The 20,975-nt window shown below is 43.5% G+C and overlaps 1 protein-coding gene across 2 annotated transcripts; it reads left to right on the top strand.

Moving 5' to 3' along the window:
• Positions 1–16,447: 16,447 nt before the first annotated feature.
• Positions 16,448–20,725, top strand: irx3a (iroquois homeobox 3a). Of its 2 annotated transcripts, XM_084063904.1 has the most exons (4): positions 16,448–16,911; positions 17,704–18,778; positions 19,856–19,925; positions 20,326–20,508. In XM_084063904.1, exons 1-4 carry the CDS (start codon positions 16,690–16,692, stop codon positions 20,378–20,380), a joined length of 1,422 nt encoding a protein of 473 aa, XP_083920030.1. In that variant the 5' UTR covers positions 16,448–16,689; the 3' UTR covers positions 20,381–20,508. The 2 variants fall into 2 exon arrangements, with proteins under 2 accessions (XP_083920030.1, XP_083920029.1); XM_084063903.1 differs by lacking the exon at positions 19,856–19,925 and having other exon boundaries at positions 20,326–20,725.
• The last annotated feature ends 250 nt before the right edge of the window (positions 20,726–20,975 follow it).

Below are 20,975 nucleotides of genomic sequence, written 5' to 3'. Positions count from 1 at the left end.
TCCAATATATAATCATGTGTATATATACATGAATATACACTCCGCCTGCCTCGGAGCCCTAATCCACTGCTGCTCTGGGGCTGTGCTGCTCATTCCATTAGGCACAGCGAAAAGGCAAGACTGACAGTCCGCAGGGCCCTGCTTAATATATGCTCTGATGGCTACCGTTTAACGTTCCAATCCCGCCAAATGATCCTGATGAGCGATGTGCATATTGTTTAAGTCTGCTGAGCGCAAGGATGAGGATGGGGTGGTGGTGGTGGTGATGTATAGTGAACTCTGTGTCCTCTTAACCTCAGAGCCAAGGGCTTTAAAAAAAAAAAGAAGAAGAAACAGGGGGGAGAACTCCAACGTTAACTCTCCTCTTTGTGATTTACGTCGACTTAACAGTGAGGGAACGGCGTTTGAAGAGGGGCCGACGGACCGACCGCTCTTTTCCGCCTTATAAAATCTGCAGGCCATGTGTATTGATCGGTATATAATCTGCCAGCGCCAGAAGGGCTGGAATCATTCTAGGACCGGAGAGAGAGGAGCATCAGGGGCCAAGGGTGGCTCTTTGGGAAAATCTGACAGATACACAAAGATTAGCAGAGACACACACACACACACATACACGGAGCGACGGACGGGGTCTAGAGAGCCCCAGAGGGTTGATAAGAGTGGGCGTGGGACAATGATGAGGCCCACTCATGGACGCATTGTTCTCCTAAAGGGGGCGGATCGTCCCGGAGCAGCGTTTGGCGGTTATGGAGGAGGAATTGAGGAGCGGGGAGAGGAGAGGGCTAATCATTATTGGTTGTGACGGCGCTGACCTGACAGCTGGGTCCAGTCTTGCTCCAGTGCTTGTTGTACAACACACTGGCTCAGGAGGACAACAAATGCACATGTGTGTGCACACACACGCACATACATGTGCCATGCACGTAGTTTACACACACACACACACACACACATGCGCGCACCGAAGCACGCACAAGCACACACACGTGCACAGACACACACGCGCACAGACACACAGACACACACACACACACACACACACACACACACACACACACACACACACACATGCACACAGAAGTGCAAACTGACAAACCACAGAAGCATGACACACACACACACACACACACACACACACACACACACACACACACACACACACACACAGAGAGAGAAGAGTAAAAACACAGATGCACACAATCATATGCACTTAATGTCCCCCCCCCACAAACACACAGACAAAAACAACCCCCCCCCCCCCCCCCCACACACACACACACACACGCACAAAGGGAAAGCGTCAACGTTTGCTCTTTTTTTCACCAGTCAACTCAACTGCTGCATTCTGAATCTACAAACAATTACTGTTGGCTGCAAATAAAACGACACGCAGCCGAGCCAAAACCAGCAGGTTAGAAGAGCTGAGCTGGCCAATCTGCTGGGGGTGTCGCTGTGGCTTTGTTGCCATGCTTTTGATGAACAGCGATAGCTCCGCCAACTTTGCTCTGTGTAAACCGACAACATGCGTGTACATACTGTACCTGTTCCAGAGTGCTAATTTGTCGCTATCTTTCTAACGCTCATAAAAGTCTTGTTTTCACCCTCAATAGGGTCTATTAAGTGTTGTTCTGGCAATAAACTGGCTAATGGAATAATTTGTTTCAGGTGCCGAGACAATACGCAATGCAAAACGTGTGTGTCTGTGTGTGTGTGTGCGTGCGTGCGTGCGTGCGTGCGTGCGTGTGTGTGTGTGTGTGCACGAGCGCGCGCAAATTCACACCTACGCAAATTTGATTGTGGTGCGGCTCACTGCTTGGCACCGTCTTCATTAACCACTTTCAAACCGGCGTCCCTAATTTGGGCATGTCATTATATAAGCGGAATTAAACCTTCAACGTATTTTCTAAAATAGCCAATATACAAGCTCCTAGTGCGTGACGTCACGTTGTGAGTTCGAAGATAGACTTTTCGCCGTGCAACACCGTCGTACAACGGTAGAATAAAATAGGGCTTTAGTGGTTAATAAGCACAATGTTTAGGTGAGTAAGTCCTTATCAAAGCTGTCCTGCTGAGGTTCAAGTGTTTGCGTGTCAGGGCTCCTCTGACCTCAGTCTGCTGGCATGCTGGGCCACTCAATAGGGCTGATTACAAAAGTAAAAGGCCCACGCCCTCCCGCTGCCATCGCGTAGTCTAGAATAGTCTGCCATCACAGCAACCTCGGGTCACGATGACGCTCATGACAAACCAGAGCAGGGGTCATCAATGTGTCCCTACACGGACAAATGTGTCCGTGGGCCGTGGCAAGACGTGGCCTTGACCGTGGCAAATTTCTTACGATTTTTTGTCTCCGCCAGGCCGAAGGCATGGCAAGAGAGTATGTTTTACCCTCCGTCCGTCCGTGTGTGTGTCCGTCTGTGAACAGCTAATCTCCGACACCGTTGGCCCGCTCGCTCCGAAACTGTGCACACACACTCCCTGGATGCCAATTCAGAACCTCTGCCCCAAATGTTTCACATAGCCCTGTTATAGCGCCACCAGGAGGCCGATTTGTGCAAAACCCATTTACTCCTACAGATTTCATCCAAACGTCATGCAAATCGGTACACATTATCTCTATAGTCATGTGATCAACACGGATCTGTTCGATTTTCCATATTCTATCCTCATTGGCTAAGGTTGGCTTCCAAAGTTTGCATGCAGGATTGGTCCGTTTTGAACAAAATGCCTCAAATCATGAACGCAGCTTGCGATTTCCGTGAAATTTCACACGCACATTCCCACTAGGCCGAGGAAGAAATGGCACCCTTTTCACATTGGCCTGTTATAGCGCCACCAGCAGGTCTAATCTTAGCAAAACACATTTTTGGAACAAAAGCCTCAAATCATGAATGCAGTGTCTGATTGCCATGAAAAGCCTAAGAAGAAATATGACACCCCTTTCACATTGGCCTATTATAGCGCCACCAGGAGGCCACAATAACGTACCTGACCTGGCGGAGACCTGTGCTCCGAGGAGCACTTTTTCTAGTTTTTTTACATATAATATTATAATGTTGTCATTTTGATCATACTATGACACTATGGCACATTAGGAGTCCACTAGGACAGTGGTTCTCTAACTTTTTATTGTCAAGGACCCCCATAACTCTGATAGTGCTCAACGGGTCCATTTGGTTCCATTTGTGCACACCTGTAAAGATCATTTAAGGCTATAGCTCTTTGTGTTTCTGGTAATAATAGTGTCGCTCATTTTGTATGTCCATGGCAAAAATAGAATTTTCACAAAAATGTCCACCACAAGCCAGCATGGCAATGACCAGAGCGATAGAGAGACAAATACAAGGTGACTGAGGCCACATCAGGGGTCATATCTACTGGGTGGGCCTGGGTGGGCTCCGGGCCCACCAATATTGATTCTGGGCCCAGCCAGATAAGACAGCCTGCCGACCACATGAGATCCATGAACACATCAGATTCCACCGGGTGCGGTATAGCGTCACATTCCGGGCACGATATAACGCCACGTTCTGGCCGTGATGAGGCAGCATCTCCTGATCACAGCCATTCTTGTGATTGTGATTCCGCTTTCAGAAGCGTCCCAGAAGTGGTCATTTTGGTGGAATTATGAATTATGATACTTTATACAGAAAAGGGCTATCAATAGCTTTCTACTTCCACACCATGCAACACTGTGCCAATGTGGCTCAAGACTTTTCAGTTACATAGGAGCCTGGCAGCTGGAAGCTGGAATAATCAGTAAACTAGGGGGAGTGGTTTAGATGGTGACTACTACTACAACCCAATGAGCAGCTTCGAATTTGAAACAACAACAATGGCTGCACTTGAAGAGGTCAGTCAATGCTGCTTTACAATTAGTTTGGCCGTCATCAGTCCAACTTGCACGTTGTTACCAGAATATTGCCACACCCACATCAGCAGTGGTGTAAAGTAACTAAGTACATTTACTCAAGTACTGTACTTAAGTATAATTTTGAGGTATTTTTTACTTTACTGGAGTATTTCCAATTTTCTTTACTTTTACTTCTACTCCACTACATCTCAGAGGCAAATATTGTGCCTTTTCTCCACTACAATTATTTGAAAACTTCAACTTTTTACTTGTTACTAGTTACTTTGTAGATTTTGATTATTATTATAAAACATACATTAACCACTTCATTCCTACATACATTTCAGCCATTTGAAAATAGCCGATCTACAAGCTCACAATGTGTCGTGATGCGACACATTGTGAGCTTGTAGATCGGCTATTTTCAAAAGATTTTAATACATTTTATACATTTGAAAACTTGGGACATTCTTCATAATGAATACATTTTAATGCCAATACTTTTGTGCTTTTACTCAAGTAAATGTTGAATTCCGGACTTTTACTTGTAGCAGAGTATTACTACATTGCAGTATTGATACTTTTACTTAAGTACGAAATGTGAGTACTTTTCCCACCACTGCACATCACTAACGCCACATCCAACGGCTTTCTCAGGCCATTCTTATGCCATATAGGAATCATATTTTGATACTTTGTCAGGTAGCCTACCTTTGGCGTTAACAATGCTGAACATGTTATATTTTGAGAGTGCCTGGTTGGAACTCAGAGAAAACACTGTGTTGGGTGGTAATCAGTCAAGTGCACCATTTTGCCCCCTCAAACTAAGTAAGTCTGTTATGGGTTTTTCCAAGAACACACTTGATGACTGGTATTAGCTGTATACAGTAGGCCTGTAGTTGCTGTCGGGCACAAACCCTGTTTGTCCAAAACCGTTACTTTTTCAGGAAGTGGAAAACAAATGACCTGTGTTCCAATGGATCCAATACACGTACGTACAGTGGTGTAAAGTAACTAAGTTAATTTACTCAAGTACTGTTCTAAGTACAATTTTGAGGTACTTTTACTTTACTGGAGTATTTCCAATTGTCTATATTTTTACTTCTAGTCCATTACATCTCAGAGGCAAATATTGTGCTTTTACTCCACTACAATTATTTGACAACATTAACCACTTTAGCCCTATTTTATACCTAGGCTATTTGAAAATAGCCGATCTACAAGCTCACATGCGTCGCATCGCAACGCGTTGTGAGCTTGTAGATTTGCTATTTTCAAACATTTTAGTACTTTTACTTTTGGTAGGCTACTTTAAGTACATTTTGATGCCAATACTTTTGTACTTTTACTTAAGTAAAAAATGTGAGAACTTTTTCCACCACTGTTAATTTGTGAAAAAAAACATAAAAAGATGAAATACGAAGATACAATATTTCTGCCTGACAGCGACCGTATATTCATCAAAGTTTGTCTGAACAAGTCCAGATCATGTGCAGACCCATGAGGCATGTAGTGTTATAGTTATATAGTCCTTCTTTTTCACCAGGTCGTATATGATTGAGCTTGATTTACAGGTAATGCTGCTCATGTGGCATATGGAAGAATCTCCCTGTATGAGATCACTTGATGTTCATGCTTGTACTCGTAACATCTATTTCTGATGGGATGTAAATTATCAACAAGCCCACTGGAGGGGAACTGAATTTTTTTTCTTCTTTTTTCTGAAGAGGTCATAGGGTATGTGCTTTGCCAAATTTGCTGTGTTTATGAAATGCAGTCTTGGAACTAATTTCTACTACTCAAGGCACTCTGTGCCGCATTATGAGCTTGTATATCTGCTATTTTTTGAATAGCCAAAGAAATCTTAAAAATTACACAGATGCTTTCCCTGATTGAATGGGTTAGTTAGACCATCATCAACCACTTTTTGGATGTGCCCAACATGTGAATATGTAAACAGCCACTGAAGTAGCGGGTCTATTATTGTTCCAAAAACCCTGTCAAGCTTCCCTGCAGGGCCCAGGGCACCTGGCAGAGGATGACCCATGTTGCTACAGCTGCCTCTCCTTTAGGCTCACTCCAGCAGCAGCTATAGCAGCTGGAAAGAGGGAGGCTTTGTCTGGCCCAGTAGGCCCAAAAGCAAAGGGGGAGGAAGCTGATATTTCGCTGGCCACGCCAGCCGAAAATGCTGGGGGCCAACAAAAAGGGCACCGTTGGCTATACCACCGGACCAAAGCTCTCTGCGACAGGAGAAACAATCACGTTGACTGATGTTATGTGTGTGTGTGTGTGTGTGTGTGTGTGTGTGTTTTTGGGGGCTGTTTTCGGCGCACCGTATAGTGTTTAAACGCGGCCGGTGGTACAGTCTGAATGATGTGCACGGGTTTGTGACCGGAAGCGTGATGATGGGTTCGACAATTCTCTTCTAGACCAGATGGGAAAATCTTGGGCCAGGAAAAATGAATCATTAAACATTCTATCCTTCCCTAACAACTGTGAATGAGGTACACTTGAGCCGGGCGTTTAACCCCCGACTGTTCCAGCCGGCTCTGCCGTGGCCAACATTAACCCATTCAATCCGGGAACGCATCTCTGTCATTTTAAGATATCTTTGGGCTATTTTGCAAATGCAAATCTTTGAATATGTATTTTTTAAAGCGAACATTTGTGAAACGTTTTGTTCCAGGGACCTCCAGAAGCAAAGACTAGAGTTAGAAATGTTTGCTTTAATATATGTATTCAAAGATTTGCACATATTTTCAAGATTAAAAAAAAATCGTATCGAGCTCGTATATATCTGCTATTTTTGAATAGCCATAGAAATCTAAAAATTACACACGTGCTGCGTTCCCGGTCTTAATGGGTTAACATGGCTGTGGCACTGGGAGGCTCCAACGCAGTGTAATAATGCCTGATTTATACTTGGTCGCATGCCGTGTCCCGCACCGGAAACAGCAGATCTACAAGCTCACAATATGCCTTGCGCTGCAATTAGACCTTGCCTGATGCCCAGATGCCTGATATCACCTTTATGGCCAAAGGGGGATTACCCCCCCTTTGGTTTGATATTCTTTGTGGGAGACCTGGTTTTGAATCCCGGTGGTTATATTGGGGGGGGCTCGTCTGGGATCAGGTTTCCTGCATGGTGAGGTGGGGGACCCTCCAACATCCGGGGGTCTCATGCATGATGAAACCTATCATCTAAAAGGGGGGATCCCCCACTGGCCGAGGGAGGTATATAGGCTTCTGGGTTGGCTTGATGCAGGGCTACTCCACTACTGATTTGCTACTTTAGTTGTGCGCTGTGTCGTGCATTGAAAACATCAGATCTACAATCTCAAGTGTTGTGAGCTTTGTAGATATATGCTATTTTTGGAGTGCGACAACACCAGCGCACAACTATAAGGTTCATTTATAATTAGTTACGTTTTGGAAAATACCCACACATACAATACCCCAAGTTAGCTTGGTGAACTCCTCCTGTCTCCCACTAAGCTTTCCCCACTGTCCATCTCATTAAAAAAATAAAATAGAAAAAGGGGGACTCGGACCACCCACTGCTCTTTTGAAACATCATAATAAATAGATTCCCATTCAAACTGTAGAATGTGGCGTGATGGAGGTCCTACTCATCAGAGTGAGATCTGTATCCGGACACATCACCTCATCACTTCAATTCATCCCTGTCATCGTCAACCCGCCGTGGGGGTCAGGAGGACTATGGTGTCTCCCTCTCCATGGGATGTCCAGTGATGACTGAATCCTTTCAGATGTCTGCCTCCAAGGGAATAAGCAAAGGGCCCTCCTTACGCAAAGACTATAGACCCGGCTCTATCCATTTTCCAATTCAATCAGGGACAATGGCACAGGGACATGGCTAATAACATGGCTAATGATAGGGCATTCATTCTCAGTCATTTCATCCACGACAGGGTATATGACCATTGGTCGGGGCCTATTGGAGAGCTTCCTGATTGAATTGAAAGTGTGCTGGCCACATCACAGTAAAATCCGGTGTGTTAATTTAACTCTCGTAAATCTGGAGACAGAACCTTATGGGTCAAATCTAACCCAGAAAAAAATGCACACACCGGATTTTGCTGTGCAATCCTGCTTGCATTATTGATAATACGTTAGTGAATTGCAAAAAAGACAATGTTTTTTAACGTTTTTCAAATGCAAATACTGGAACACAACAACTGGACATTGTTGTGCATCATCATCATCATCATCATCATTATAAATGTCATCATCATTAGCACCTTTGTCATGGTGACCACCACATTCAATGGCTTTGTCAAGGACTAACTTCCATGGACAATTTCCTAGGACACTGCTTACATAGACGGAACTGTCTTTCGCCACTCCCATTCTGTACTCCCACTGCACCCCGACCCCCACTCTCTCCCTCCTACAGCCCCCCCACCCCCCCTCCCTCCCTCCCTCTTTCACTCTTCCAGTCCCCCCCCCCCCCCTCTCTCTCTCTCTCTCTCTCTCCTGCTGTCACCTCTCACAGCAGAGTCCTGGCAGCATCAAGCCGGCTTGCATTTTAATTTGGCCCCGAAGTTACTTATTTCATTATCGATCAGCCGTAATGCTGAATCAATGTTCATCTTGTTACGTGGGCCATACCCGTGTAATACAGTGATAGCGCGGCCCAGAGTTACTCATTCGCTTTTACAAAGTGACTTTACCGTAAAATCAATGCCTTGTGTTACTGATACAGGGGAAACTGCTGCGGATGGAGGGTGAGTGGGCAGGCAGGGGGGGAAAAAGCAACTCACCTTCAATGCATTGTTGTTAAAGCCCAGGCACTGACAAAGGCCTGCATAGGCTATACATCCATTGTATAAGCGCATAATGTCATTGTGATGGTGGTGCATATACGCCGGATAACCCTAAGGGCGCAGTTGTTGTTTTTTATTATGATTATTCGTATTCAACTTGAGTCAAAGTCCAATTTGATGGATTGTTTTATGGTTCATGTCATTGGCATGCAGAGTTAAATTCTGAATTGTCATGAAACTATGTAGCTTGACTTGTCATTGGTGAAAGAACCTGTGTAAAATAATGACAATGAAGGCTATACAATCCTTTACACAGGCAATTTCTAATTGATCATGGCCCCCTGACCCTGCCCATGGGCATGATGGGAGGTGGACATATAATGGAGTGCTAGTTTTAATCCCCACTATAGGAAAGGTGCATGAATCCGCCTGACACGTTTGTTACCTATAAATAATGGCAGTATAAAATGACCCCGGACCACACTAATAAAACAAGTGTGAATCCCTCTGGGTAAGTATCAGACCGCATAATATTTAGGCCCCTACCAAAGCAAGAGAACGCTGGCCCAGGGTACTAGGGAGGGACATTTCTGGCACCGTGCGCAATGACCTTCCGCATTTTTAAGCCTGTTGGGTGACTGCACACAATGTACCCCGAAATGCATGCTTTATTATGGGCCTGTTTTCCTAACTCTGCCCATTCCCTCTTCACTCTGATGAAAAGAAACAGCCGACAAAATCTCAGGCCTGTCTGTATGTGACACACACACACAAACACGCGCTCACACGCGCGCACTCTCTCTCTCTCACGCACACGCGCACACACACACACACACACACACACACACACACACACACACACACACACACACACACACACACACACACACACACAGACACAGACACACACAGACACACACACACACACACACACACACACACACACACACACCTACCAAAGCCAGAAAGCAATACGGTGTTTTTGGAGCACGCTAGGCTATGAGGCATTCGCTTCAGGAGATGTAAAAGGATTTTAAGATAATTCACGGTCGAGCTACTATACTGCCAGTTGTGTGAATTAAATTTTAAATGCATTGTCAGTTTTGCTTGCCGAGCTGCTTCTCAGGAGACCGAGCCCATGCGATAGGATCTATTCCAGTGCTAAGCAGAGCAAGCTGCAGACCTTGTACACTATGTCAGTGGTTCTCAACCTGTGGGTTGGGACCCCCAAGGGGGTCCACACATAATTTTGGGGGGGTTCCCAGATGACAGTAAGTGACAATTTAAGGTAATACCTAAAAAATACAAAATAATTTAAAAGAGGCAAAAATAAATAAAAACTGTCCAGACATTGGCCAAATTGTAACATGAGAAAGAGGCGGAAATTGTGAAAATAGCAGATCTACAAGTTCACAACGCTTGTGAGCTTGTAGATCTGCTATTTTCACAATATTTCTCTGTGGAACCATGTCAAACTAAATTCCAAGTGCTTGTCAGGGTGGGGGGTCCCCAGTTCAAATATGATTATTTTGGGGGGTCGCGGCCTGTAAAGGCTGAAAACCCCTGCACTATATGTAGACCTAAATTGTAATTGATATACGCCTACATTGCAAATCATAGAAAAGAAACGTGTGTATACACAGCCAAGTGTGTGTGTGTGTGTGTGTGTGTGTGTGTGTGTGTGTGTGTGTGTGTGTGTGTGTGTGTGTACGTACACTCTCTCTCTCTCTCCTGGGCCTATATATTTATCCTAAATGACTGTTTAAATTTTGAACAGTAGCCTTTTGCAGTCTGTAGTTAACAAGTTAATGTAAAACACATGTAAGGTAACATGTTAATTCGCACTTTGATCATGCTGTCATAACACAGTTTAATAAGTTGCAGTCCATTGACTATTAATTTGTTTCAAAATGATGGCGGACTTGCTTCGAAACGTTTTACTTTGGTCGCTAATGCAAATCGAAGTTAGGGGCCTATCTATTTAATATGCATGATTGGTTAGTGTAATGTAATTAAAATAATACTATTTAAATTATCCCTACAGTAGGAGAAAAAAAATTAAACTTTAAATCTATTTTCAAAGTACACTCGCTTCTGGTGCTAAGAACAATTAATTTTTAAAAACTACTTCATTTACTGGATTAAGCACCAACACGCAAGATTTATTGGAGCCCTTTTTTTTTATTTCACCCTTAATGGGACATGAGTTTAAAAGAGTGTGTTTATGATTAAATAAGTTGCACAGTGGTTTCTGTATAGGTTATCTATAACTTATTGCACCTGTATATTTGATTTTGAGGAATGCTATACAGTGAACACATTTCCAACAGCTATATAACAACAATTCCAATGTAAAATGGTAGGTTATACCGCAATGAATTAATCACATCTTATTAATTACTCTGAGGCTTCAAATCCCTGGTGCTTTTCAAACAGACTTGCCTGTAAGTCCCATCATTCTAATGGGACTGAATATAAATAGGCCTTATTGTTTTTTAGGAACTAGTCCATCTTAGACTGCTTCAACTTTATGGAATTACTTCTCTTCAATATTTATATATATAAATCTGCCTTCAAGAAATAAAATATAGACTATAAAGCTTGTTTGTCAAACAAAATGTGATAAAGTCAATATCTGACTATAAATAATAGCCAATCAAACGCATATTATGCGCAAGGCCGTACACATACGCACGCACGCACGCACACGCACACACACACACACACACACACACACACGCACACGCACACGCACACACACACACACACACACACACACACACACACGTGTGCTGGTTCAGGTTGGTCAACATATACGCACGTGCACGCGCGCACAACGCACTCCAAGGGTCCCAGATCCGCAATTAATTGGCCGATTTTGATCAGAATCACCTTGTGATAAGAACACTTATAGTTACTTGTAGATTTGGATTATTATTACAAAACTACAATTCAATTCAAAGGGCTTTATTGGCATGAGAAAACATACGTTTACATTGCCAACGCAGAAAGCACAATACAACATTAACCACTTCAGCCCTATATACATTTTGGCCATTTAAAAATATCCGATCTACAAGCTGAGTGAGGCATTGTGAGCTTATAGATCTGCTATTTTCAAAAGATTTTTTGAAAAAGTGTGAAATGGGGATATTCTGCATAATGAGTAGTTTCTATACTACTTTTGGTACTTTAAGTACATTTTGATACCAATACTTTTGTACTTTTACTCATGTCAATTTTGGATTCCGGACTTTTACTTGTAACAGTATTAATACTTTTATTTAAATCAAAAATAAATATGTAATTTGAAGCCTCTGTCTGGAGCCTTTGATGTCGTCTTATAGTTGCCTCTTGTGCAGTTGATCATTTGTGACATGTCGCCGGTCGGTGCTAGAGCAGTGGTTTTCAAGCTTTTTCCTGCTAAGGACCCCTACATTTATATACATATGGCCGTGGACCCCCATCTGAAAATGTTTTGTGGCAGGGACCCCCAGAAGCAAAGATTTGAGTTAAAAATGTTCGCTTTAAATATATATATACATTCAAGGATATGCACACATTTTCAAGATTTTTCAAAAATAGCAGATCTCATAGTGCTGCACTCGGTGCCGCGCTATGAGTTTGTATATCTGCTATTTTCGAATAGCCAAAGCTAAGTGGTTAAAATGATTGTGACGCTATGTTAACCATATAGCTGGGGACCACCTGGTACCCCCTCAAGGACCACTGGTGGTCCCCGGACCTCTGGTTGAGAACCACTGCTGTAGAGCTCTGTGCTTTTCAGCGATAGGCCTATGCTGCTGTATGTTTGCTTATGAGAATGTGAAATTGTGCCATGTGCATAATTACTGTCAAAGCAGTCTCAAACAGCCCTAGGCTCCAGCACTGGTGTAAAGTAACTATAAGTAGGCTACATGTAGGCCTACTCAAGTACAAGGCCTACTGTACAATTTTGAGGTATTTTTTACTTTACTGGAGTATTTCCAATTTGCAGTATGCTTTTACTTCCACTCGACTACATCTCAGAGCCAAATATTGTACTTTTTACTCCACTACAATTATTTGAAAACTTGAGTTACTACTTTGTAGAGTTCGATTATTATTACAAAAAAATACAATAACCATTTCAGCCGTATATACATTTAGGCCATGTGAAAATAGCCGATCTAAAAGTTTCCAAGAATTCCGTAGGCCTACTTTTACGTGTAACAGAGTAGTTCTACATTGCAGTGCTTTTTTTCCACCACTACTCGCGCGTGTCCTCCTTTATACAGCACTTTAACACTAAATTGGCTATATGGCTGTATATAGAGCCAACTCTGGAAGTTTTTTATTTTTATAAGGCTATTATTAGGCTATAACCCTATGTGTATAAATAAACATATGGGGCCTACCTATTATTATTCTGCTTGTTAATGGTATCCTCGTCATCATTATGACTTTACTAACAATGACAACCTTATTAGTTTAGTGTATTTACAGTAGCCTGTGCGGCTGTCCCATTGTGCTTCAGAGTGTGATCATCTGGAAGTCAGACAGAGGACAGTGTGTTACTGTGTGTGTGTGTGTGTGTGTGTGTGTGTGTGTGTGTGTGTGTGTGTGTGTGTGTGTGTGTGTGTGTGTGTGTGTGTGTGTGTGTGTGTGTGTGTGTGGGGGGGGGGGGGGGGGGGGGGGGTGATTGCAGAGAGAGAGAGTTCCTAATGCTTTTATGGCTGTGCTTAGTTTGTCGGGCCGGTGTGAAAGTGTTAAGTTAGTGCCTGTGTGTGTGCCTGTGCGTGTGCGTGTGCGTGTGCGTGTGTGTGTGTGTGTGTGTGTGAGATTGGTGTAATAAATCTTTAGGCTGCTGTCCTCCGGGGGGGCCTAGCGACAGGTCCCGGGGAAGAGACACGTGTCCATCCGGACTGGGAGCTGTGCTGAGCGGACACGAGCAGCCCGGCGGATCCCTCTACTATAGCCCAGTGCTTCTCAAACTTTTTAGCCCAAGACCTAAACTAGTGAAAATAGCAGATAAAGCTCACAGCTCGCGATGTGACGTGTTGTGAGTTTATTTGGTTTTTGGTATTTATTCATACATTTATTTTGGAAAATGTATTAAATATTTTGAAATATTTAAAAACAAAGTGTAGGAAATGAATGAGAAAAAAGGTGGATATTTACTCACGACCCATATACAAATTGGTCCGCGACCCAAACATGGGTCCCTACCCACTCTTTGGGAAACAGTGCTAGTCTACTCAGCTGGACTCACAGATTTATCCTCACAGCTCTGTTCAGCTCAGCAGCATACACACAAAAAACATGGTTGGAGTTTTGAGGGTTAATACTTGTGTTTTCTTTTTTTTGTCGACACGTCAACATTTATTCTAATCTACTGATACAAAAATGTTGAACACTAAAGGCTAATTCCCACCCTGAAAATGTCTGGACCCCCTGTGTTCACAGTTCGCACGTCCTGTCCGTTCGACGTGTGTGTGTGTATGTGCCATGTGCGACACGCACGCACACGCACACACACACACGCGCACACACACACACACACACACACACACACACACACACACACACACACACACACACACACACACACACACACACACACACACACACACACACACACACACACACACACACACACACACACAGTGTCAAAAAGTACAAAAGTATTGGTATCAAAATGTACTTAAAGTAGGCTACCAAAAGTAGAAAGTACTGTGCGTGCAGCGTGGTGAAGCATTGTTAGCTTGTAGATCTACTATTTTCAAATGGCCGAAATGTATGTAATCAAAATCTACACACATGTTTGTGCGAGTGTGTGTGTGTGTGTGTGTGTGTGTGTGTGTGTGTGTGTGTGTGTGTGTGTGTGTGTGTGTGTGTGTGTGTGTGTGTGTGTGTGTGTGTGTGTGTGTGAGAGAGAGAGAGAGAGAGAGAGAGAGAGCGAGCGAGAGCGCGTGCGTGCACGCGTGCGCGTGCGGTCTGTATGGTGTGAGTGTTATTGACTGCAATGTAGTGATTACCATTCCGGTCGGGTGGCATCAGTAATTAATAACCCCGCGCTGGATGTCAGAGAGACAGCAGAGTTTACAGAAACAAGGGGCTGGGTCTGTATGAGAGGAAATTATAGCTGCTATTATCCCTCTCAGACAATGATAACTATCAGCTCCCTCCAAAAGAAGATTAAAGGTTTATGCAAGTCAGTGCTATAGTTCTTGGAAACGGGATCACATCATCCAAACCTAACTCAGATTGATGGGATTTCATCCATGCCACTGTCAATATTGCACTCACTCAGACTTTTACACCATATTCAAATAAACCCGCCCGGGCAATAAATAATTCAACCCCCGCAAGTTGTTTTGCAAACGATTAACAACAAAACAGATGATTGTATACAAAGATGGGGGAGAAGGGGGGGGGCTTTTGTAATGCGATTACGGATGTTCCCTACATGTTTTTATATATTGATTCGTGGAATTTCAATTCTGACTCCCCCTTGCTTTGTTTTTTTAAATCTGTTTCAGCACAAGAAACATCAGGTTATTATCAAATTAATCAGATGGATTTTGTTAAAGGTGCCCGAGCCTGTCTGGGGCATGGCAGCTTGCATTGGAATTAAAGCCTCCAGTCCACACACAACTTCAGTTGTTTATTTTATACTCTTTTTTCCCCCAGCAAATAAAATATTGGTTTGACAAGCCAAGGAATCCTTTTAAATTATTTTCATCATTATTAGGCTATTGTTAGTAGTTGTTTATAGCAGTGTAGTGTAATAATAATAAAGCCTACTTTTAGTTATTGCTGTCGTTAATATTATTATTGTTTGGTTGATGTTGGGAATTATGTTGATGGACTACTTATGGTGAATTTCAGTTAATTTTATTTGGAGTTAATTCTAATTCTAATGTCCTCAAGAGAGTGTGATTTCCCAGAATAAACACAAGCTCCACCGGAATCCACATCGCCTAATGTTTATTAGTCATCGTTGCCTATTGTCGCTACTTAACTCTGTGAATTCATTAGCGGTGCTTATCATGGAGCTTTTGGTTTCTTGTCAGCGCTCTCTTTGATGTCAAGTGGCTACATGTGCGAGCCGTTTGATGTCCCAAATTAAAGAACCAATTGATCCCGTAACACCTCGAAATGGTGTAAGAAAACACAGCCTGCTGCTCCCTTTAGACTTGCTTAACCGATGTTCCTTTTAATGCGAAGGACGTCCAAGTTTAGTCGACACACAAAGACTGCTTTACTCTGTACTTGTATGTTTTAGAAAAAAGAAAGAAAGAAGAAAACAAAAAGAAACAACAACACCTGAATATTTAGCGTTTCCCCTTCCAAAAAAAAAAATGACCGCAAATTGTAAATTAGTGCAAAAATGGGGGGTTGGCTGAGACGAACAAATAACAAACGAAATGATTGGCGAGCCATAAAATGAGATTTGAAACCCATTCAAATAAGAGCCCGCGACGTCAGTGAGTGCACTTATCCAGGAGAGAGAGACAGAGAGAGAGAGACAGAGGGAGAGAGAGACAGAGAGCTAGAGAGAGAGAGAGAGAGAGAGAGAGAGAGAGAGAGAGAGAGAGAGAGAGAGAGAGAGAGAGAGAGAGAGAGAGAGAGAGAGCGAGCTAGAGAGAGAGAGAGAGAGAGCTAGAGAGCTTGAGAGAGTGAGAGAGAGACAGAGAGCTAGAAAGAGAGAGAGAGAATGAGGGTGTGTTGTGCCGTGTGAGATTTGAGGAATGGGTGGGGCTTCTAAACGACTAGAAATGTCAATCTGAGCAAGGAGTCCCCAATAATCTAAGGCAATCTGTAAGGACCTGACCTTATAGTCCGTCCGGATCAATAGGGAAGGAGTGGAAGGATCGTTTACACACCGGCTGAGGAAATATAGACTTCCCCCTATACTGCACTTTGTTGTCGGGTACTACACACTCAGTGTAAAGTGGATAATATCACCGAGAAGGGCGAGAGAGAGAAGATTCCCCCCCTGCTTTGTGTGATCGTACCAGCAGCAGAGAGAGAGACTTTGTTTTTTCTTCTTTTCTTCACCCCACCACCATGTCTTTCCCGCAGCTGGGAGGATATCAGTACATCCGACCGATATACCCGCCCGGGCCGGAGGCTCGCAGCGGCCGCACGGAGCTGAGCGCGTCCGGGGCGACCCTCTCCAACGTGCTGTCGTCCATGTACGGAGCTCCCTTCGCCGCCGCCGCGGCGGCGCAGGGGGGCTACGGAGCGTTTCTGCCTTACTCCAATGATATATCCATTTTCAATCAATTGGTGAGTTGAGCTGCTCCGCATAACTTTTTGCCGTTGATTTGACTTTTTTCTATTTTCTTCTTAAACTCCTAATGGGTAACCGGAGTCCCTCAGGGCTCAATACTAGTGTTTTTTCTGCTTTCTGTTATTGTGGGGAAAGCTTTGGCTGAAAATAGCAGATCGACAAGCTCATAAAGCCACGCTAACGCTGCCGTTGTGAGCTTGTCGATTGCCTATTTTCAGCGAAAGCTTTCCCCACAATACCGATGCTGGGGGGTTTAAGTGGCATTAGTGCTATTTTCGTTTTTTTCCCTTTCTTAATAAATGCAGATGCAGTCGAGAGTGAACTTTGGCAGTAATTCTAACTTGGAGGGGGGAGTTCAGTTTACTCGGGTGGACTTTGTCGTGAGGCTTTTTTTTGGGACTGGTAAAAGTGTGCTAAAAGTAGTTTATGAAACAGAACGTAGCTAAACTTTATTGCTAGTCCTTTTTTTTTTAAATGTAAACCTTGATAAAGATGTTACATGAGTGTGTTAGGATGGTTTGTTAAGCGTTAAAGTGTGTAGTAACGTGGTAGAAAAAAAGTAGTGACGTTTAAAATAAATAAGGCATCAATCTTCACTTGGAAAAACGACGAAAAATTATCACATTTTGCATTATTGCAGTGGCAGTGTTTAATTTAAGATACGGTAGAAATTCTCCATTGCAAGTAGGCTAATAGCAGGCTTTAAGGCAGCAGCCAGCCAGGCAGCCCCACGTTAATATTTCACCATGTCTAACATATATACTCATATTCTTTTGTTGTGTTTTTAGGGTGCTCAGTATGAGCTAAAAGACAGTCCAGGCGTCCAGCACCCGGGCTTCGCGCATCACCACCACCCTGCTTTCTACCCATATGGCCAGTATCAGTTCGGTGACCCGTCCAGACCCAAAAACGCCACAAGGGAGAGTACGAGCACCCTGAAGGCCTGGCTCAGCGAGCACCGCAAGAACCCCTACCCGACCAAGGGCGAGAAGATCATGCTGGCCATCATCACCAAGATGACCCTCACCCAGGTGTCCACCTGGTTCGCCAACGCCCGCAGGAGGCTCAAGAAGGAGAACAAGATGACCTGGACGCCGCGGAGTCGCACGGACGAGGAGGGGAACGTTTACAACAGCGACGATCAGGAGGGGGACAACGACAACGACAAGCGCGAGGACGAGGAGGAGATCGATTTGGAGAACATTGACACGGAGAATATCGAGAACAAGGACGATGACTTATTGGACGATCAGGACGACCTGCATTCTGACATTAAACTGGACGGTCGGAGTGACTCTGAGGCTTCTGACGGCTATGAGGATTTACAAGGGCCCGACCAGAGGTTTCTAAAGGCTGTGGGGAAGGAGGGCAAAGACATCCAGCACTTCCACAACGGCCACCACCACCACCATCACCACCACCACGCGTTCGAGATCAAATCGTCCCTGCAGGCCGACGCGGAGCAGCTGAAGCTGAACCCGGCGTCCGGCAACAACAACAACAGCTCCCCGCCGCCGTCGTCAGAAAACAACGCGGCCCCGTTGGCCCAAAAGCCAAAGATCTGGTCCCTGGCGGAGACGGCGACGACCCCGGACAATCCACGCAAATCCCCGCACCAGGCCATGAACGGCAGCAACGGCCAGACCACCACCACTACTATCATCCCCCCTCACCACAGACTCATCTCTTGTCCAGTTGGGAAAATTCAGAACTGGACAAACCGGGCCTTTTCCGCCCACCAGTTGGCTTTACTGAACTCGAACCATTACCTCGGACTGGCGAACCAGGCCACAGCCACCGGCCTGGCGCTCTACAGCAGACACACAGAGGACAAGAGCCATAGTTCAGAGACAACAGTCACAGGTACATGTCCCCGACACTGAGACTGAGCATGTACAGACTATATATATACAGGCTGTAGCACCCCCACCCCGTTATTATTATTATTGTTATTATTATTATTATTATTATTGTTATTGTTATTTTTAATTATTATTTCACTCGTTCTTTGCCCTCTTTTCTTCCCCAAAACCCTATATTCTGTATAGGGTCACAAAATAATACAGAAGGGTTAGGGCCCACTGCAGCCCTGACAATATTTTCTACCCTAATTTCTCACTATTTTATTCCTGCCGGCTTTTCTTTCTTTCTTTCTGTTTTTCTTGAGGCCATACAGATGCTCATAATGTGTTTCAGTGTTATAATATCTTTGACGTGGACTTTTTTTTTTCTTTTGATCTTCAAGGTGTGTGAATGCTTCGAAGTGAGCGTGTGTTAGACTTTGATTTGTTTTATTTTATTTTAATTTGTTTATTTGTTTTTAATAAGTGCCCAGGAGAGTATTTTTAAAATTGGATTGGGTTTAGGGGGGAAATTTGTGTGATAGCTTATGGCTCCCCCGGTTTGTTTTTGTTACACCTTGTGTTACTGAAGGAAGGCCCCATGTGTTTGCATTAGACCAGTGGTTCTCAAACTTTTTCATGTCAAGGACCCCCAAAATGATATGTATGTGACCGCGGACCCACCATCTCAAAAATGTTTTGTGCCAGGGATTTTTCAAAAATAGCAGATCTACAAGCTCACAGTGTGGCACTTGGTGCCGCGCTATGAGCTTGTATATATCTGCTATTTTTGAATAGCCAAAGTATAAAATATGGTTGAAGTGGTTAAAATGATTGTGACGCTATATTAACTAATTTTGCTGGGGACCCCCTGCTAGCCCCCCCTCCCCCACCCAAGGACCCCTGGGGGTCCCCGGACCCCACTTTGAGAACCAATGCATTAGACAACTGGTTTTAAAGTGAAATCTCAGAGATATTTTTTTCCCAGACCTTTTTTTCTTCAGGACCCAGACTCGCTGCATCTGTGATGATGTGTTTTAATAATAATTAGGTAGTTAAATTAATGTATTTTTTCATTGTTTTATTACCATTATTTCAGAGAGATCTAGTGCCTTGGAAGCAGAGAAAATAAGGTTGTTAAAAACAGCTTTCCATCCTGTTCAAAGACGGTAAGAGGCTGTCATTTTAATGGCGTTTTGGGATTCTTTTTTTTTCCTTTTTGATGCCATATCACGTTTTTGTTGCGTTATTTATCCATATTAGCTTCTTTTTTTGTTTTTGTTTGTTTAGTTTTTTTCCATGCGTTTCCACAGCCTTGTTTGGATCCCACCATGCTGTGTTGCGTTTGTGTAATTTCGCCAAAGCAATTCTTTTTGGTCATGCAAATTAGCCTGATTCATATTCAACTCAGAAACACAGAGGCTCTTCTTTTTTCATTTTTTTTTCTCAAAGCAATCGTCACTTTTATATCACTTTGTATTTTAGCTCTTTATGCCTAAGGTTATTAGGCATTTGTTTTGGTATTCTAGCCTACTTCATTTTGTTCTCCTTCCCTCCGTGTGTTTGCAGGCCTCAGAACCAACTCGAAGCAGCGATGCTTCTTTCTGCCCTTTCTTCCTCTTAGTTTATTTTCTCCCTTTTTCTTCACTCCTTTCCCTCTTTTGTTTAATTTCATTCGAATATGTTGTATGGAATGTAAAATAAGAATAACTACACCTCTGTATACTTACCTTGTAAGCATGTCCTGTGTAAACCTGCTAATGTAATAATGTATGATCCTGTAGTCTGTGAGGTTTTCTTTTCTTTTCTCCTTTTCTTTTCTTTTTGTAAGTTTCTGTGAGGAATTTGATGTTCAAAAATGTTTTGTATATAAAGTTAAAGAAAATGTACATACTTGTGAACCAAATTGTACAAGAAAGTCTATATTTTGGCTAATAAATGAACTGCTGCAACTTTAAAGAAAATTGTGATTTTTGAACCCAGGCGGTTTTTTATGGATAATTATAGGGAGAGTTAATGGTGCCAATTATTGTTGCGTTCCACCTTTCAATTGCATTGCCTTTTGGTTTTGCTCACTTTGCTGTGTGTTGGATGGCTTGGGGCGCAGCAAGCTTTCCTTCTCTGCGTGGCGGTAATAAGTAAATATTCTAGATGGATCTAAAGGCACTTTTATGGAAAGACTTACGAGTAATTAGCCGAGAAATGTGCGGAGCACATTT

Source organism: Gymnoscopelus microlampas, assembly GCF_963454915.1.
Source record: "Gymnoscopelus microlampas genome assembly, chromosome: 1".
NCBI classification, from domain to species: domain Eukaryota; kingdom Metazoa; phylum Chordata; class Actinopteri; order Myctophiformes; family Myctophidae; genus Gymnoscopelus; species Gymnoscopelus microlampas.
The sequence above is the reverse complement of the archived record's forward strand: the minus strand, read 5'-3'. Positions and strand labels throughout refer to the sequence as shown.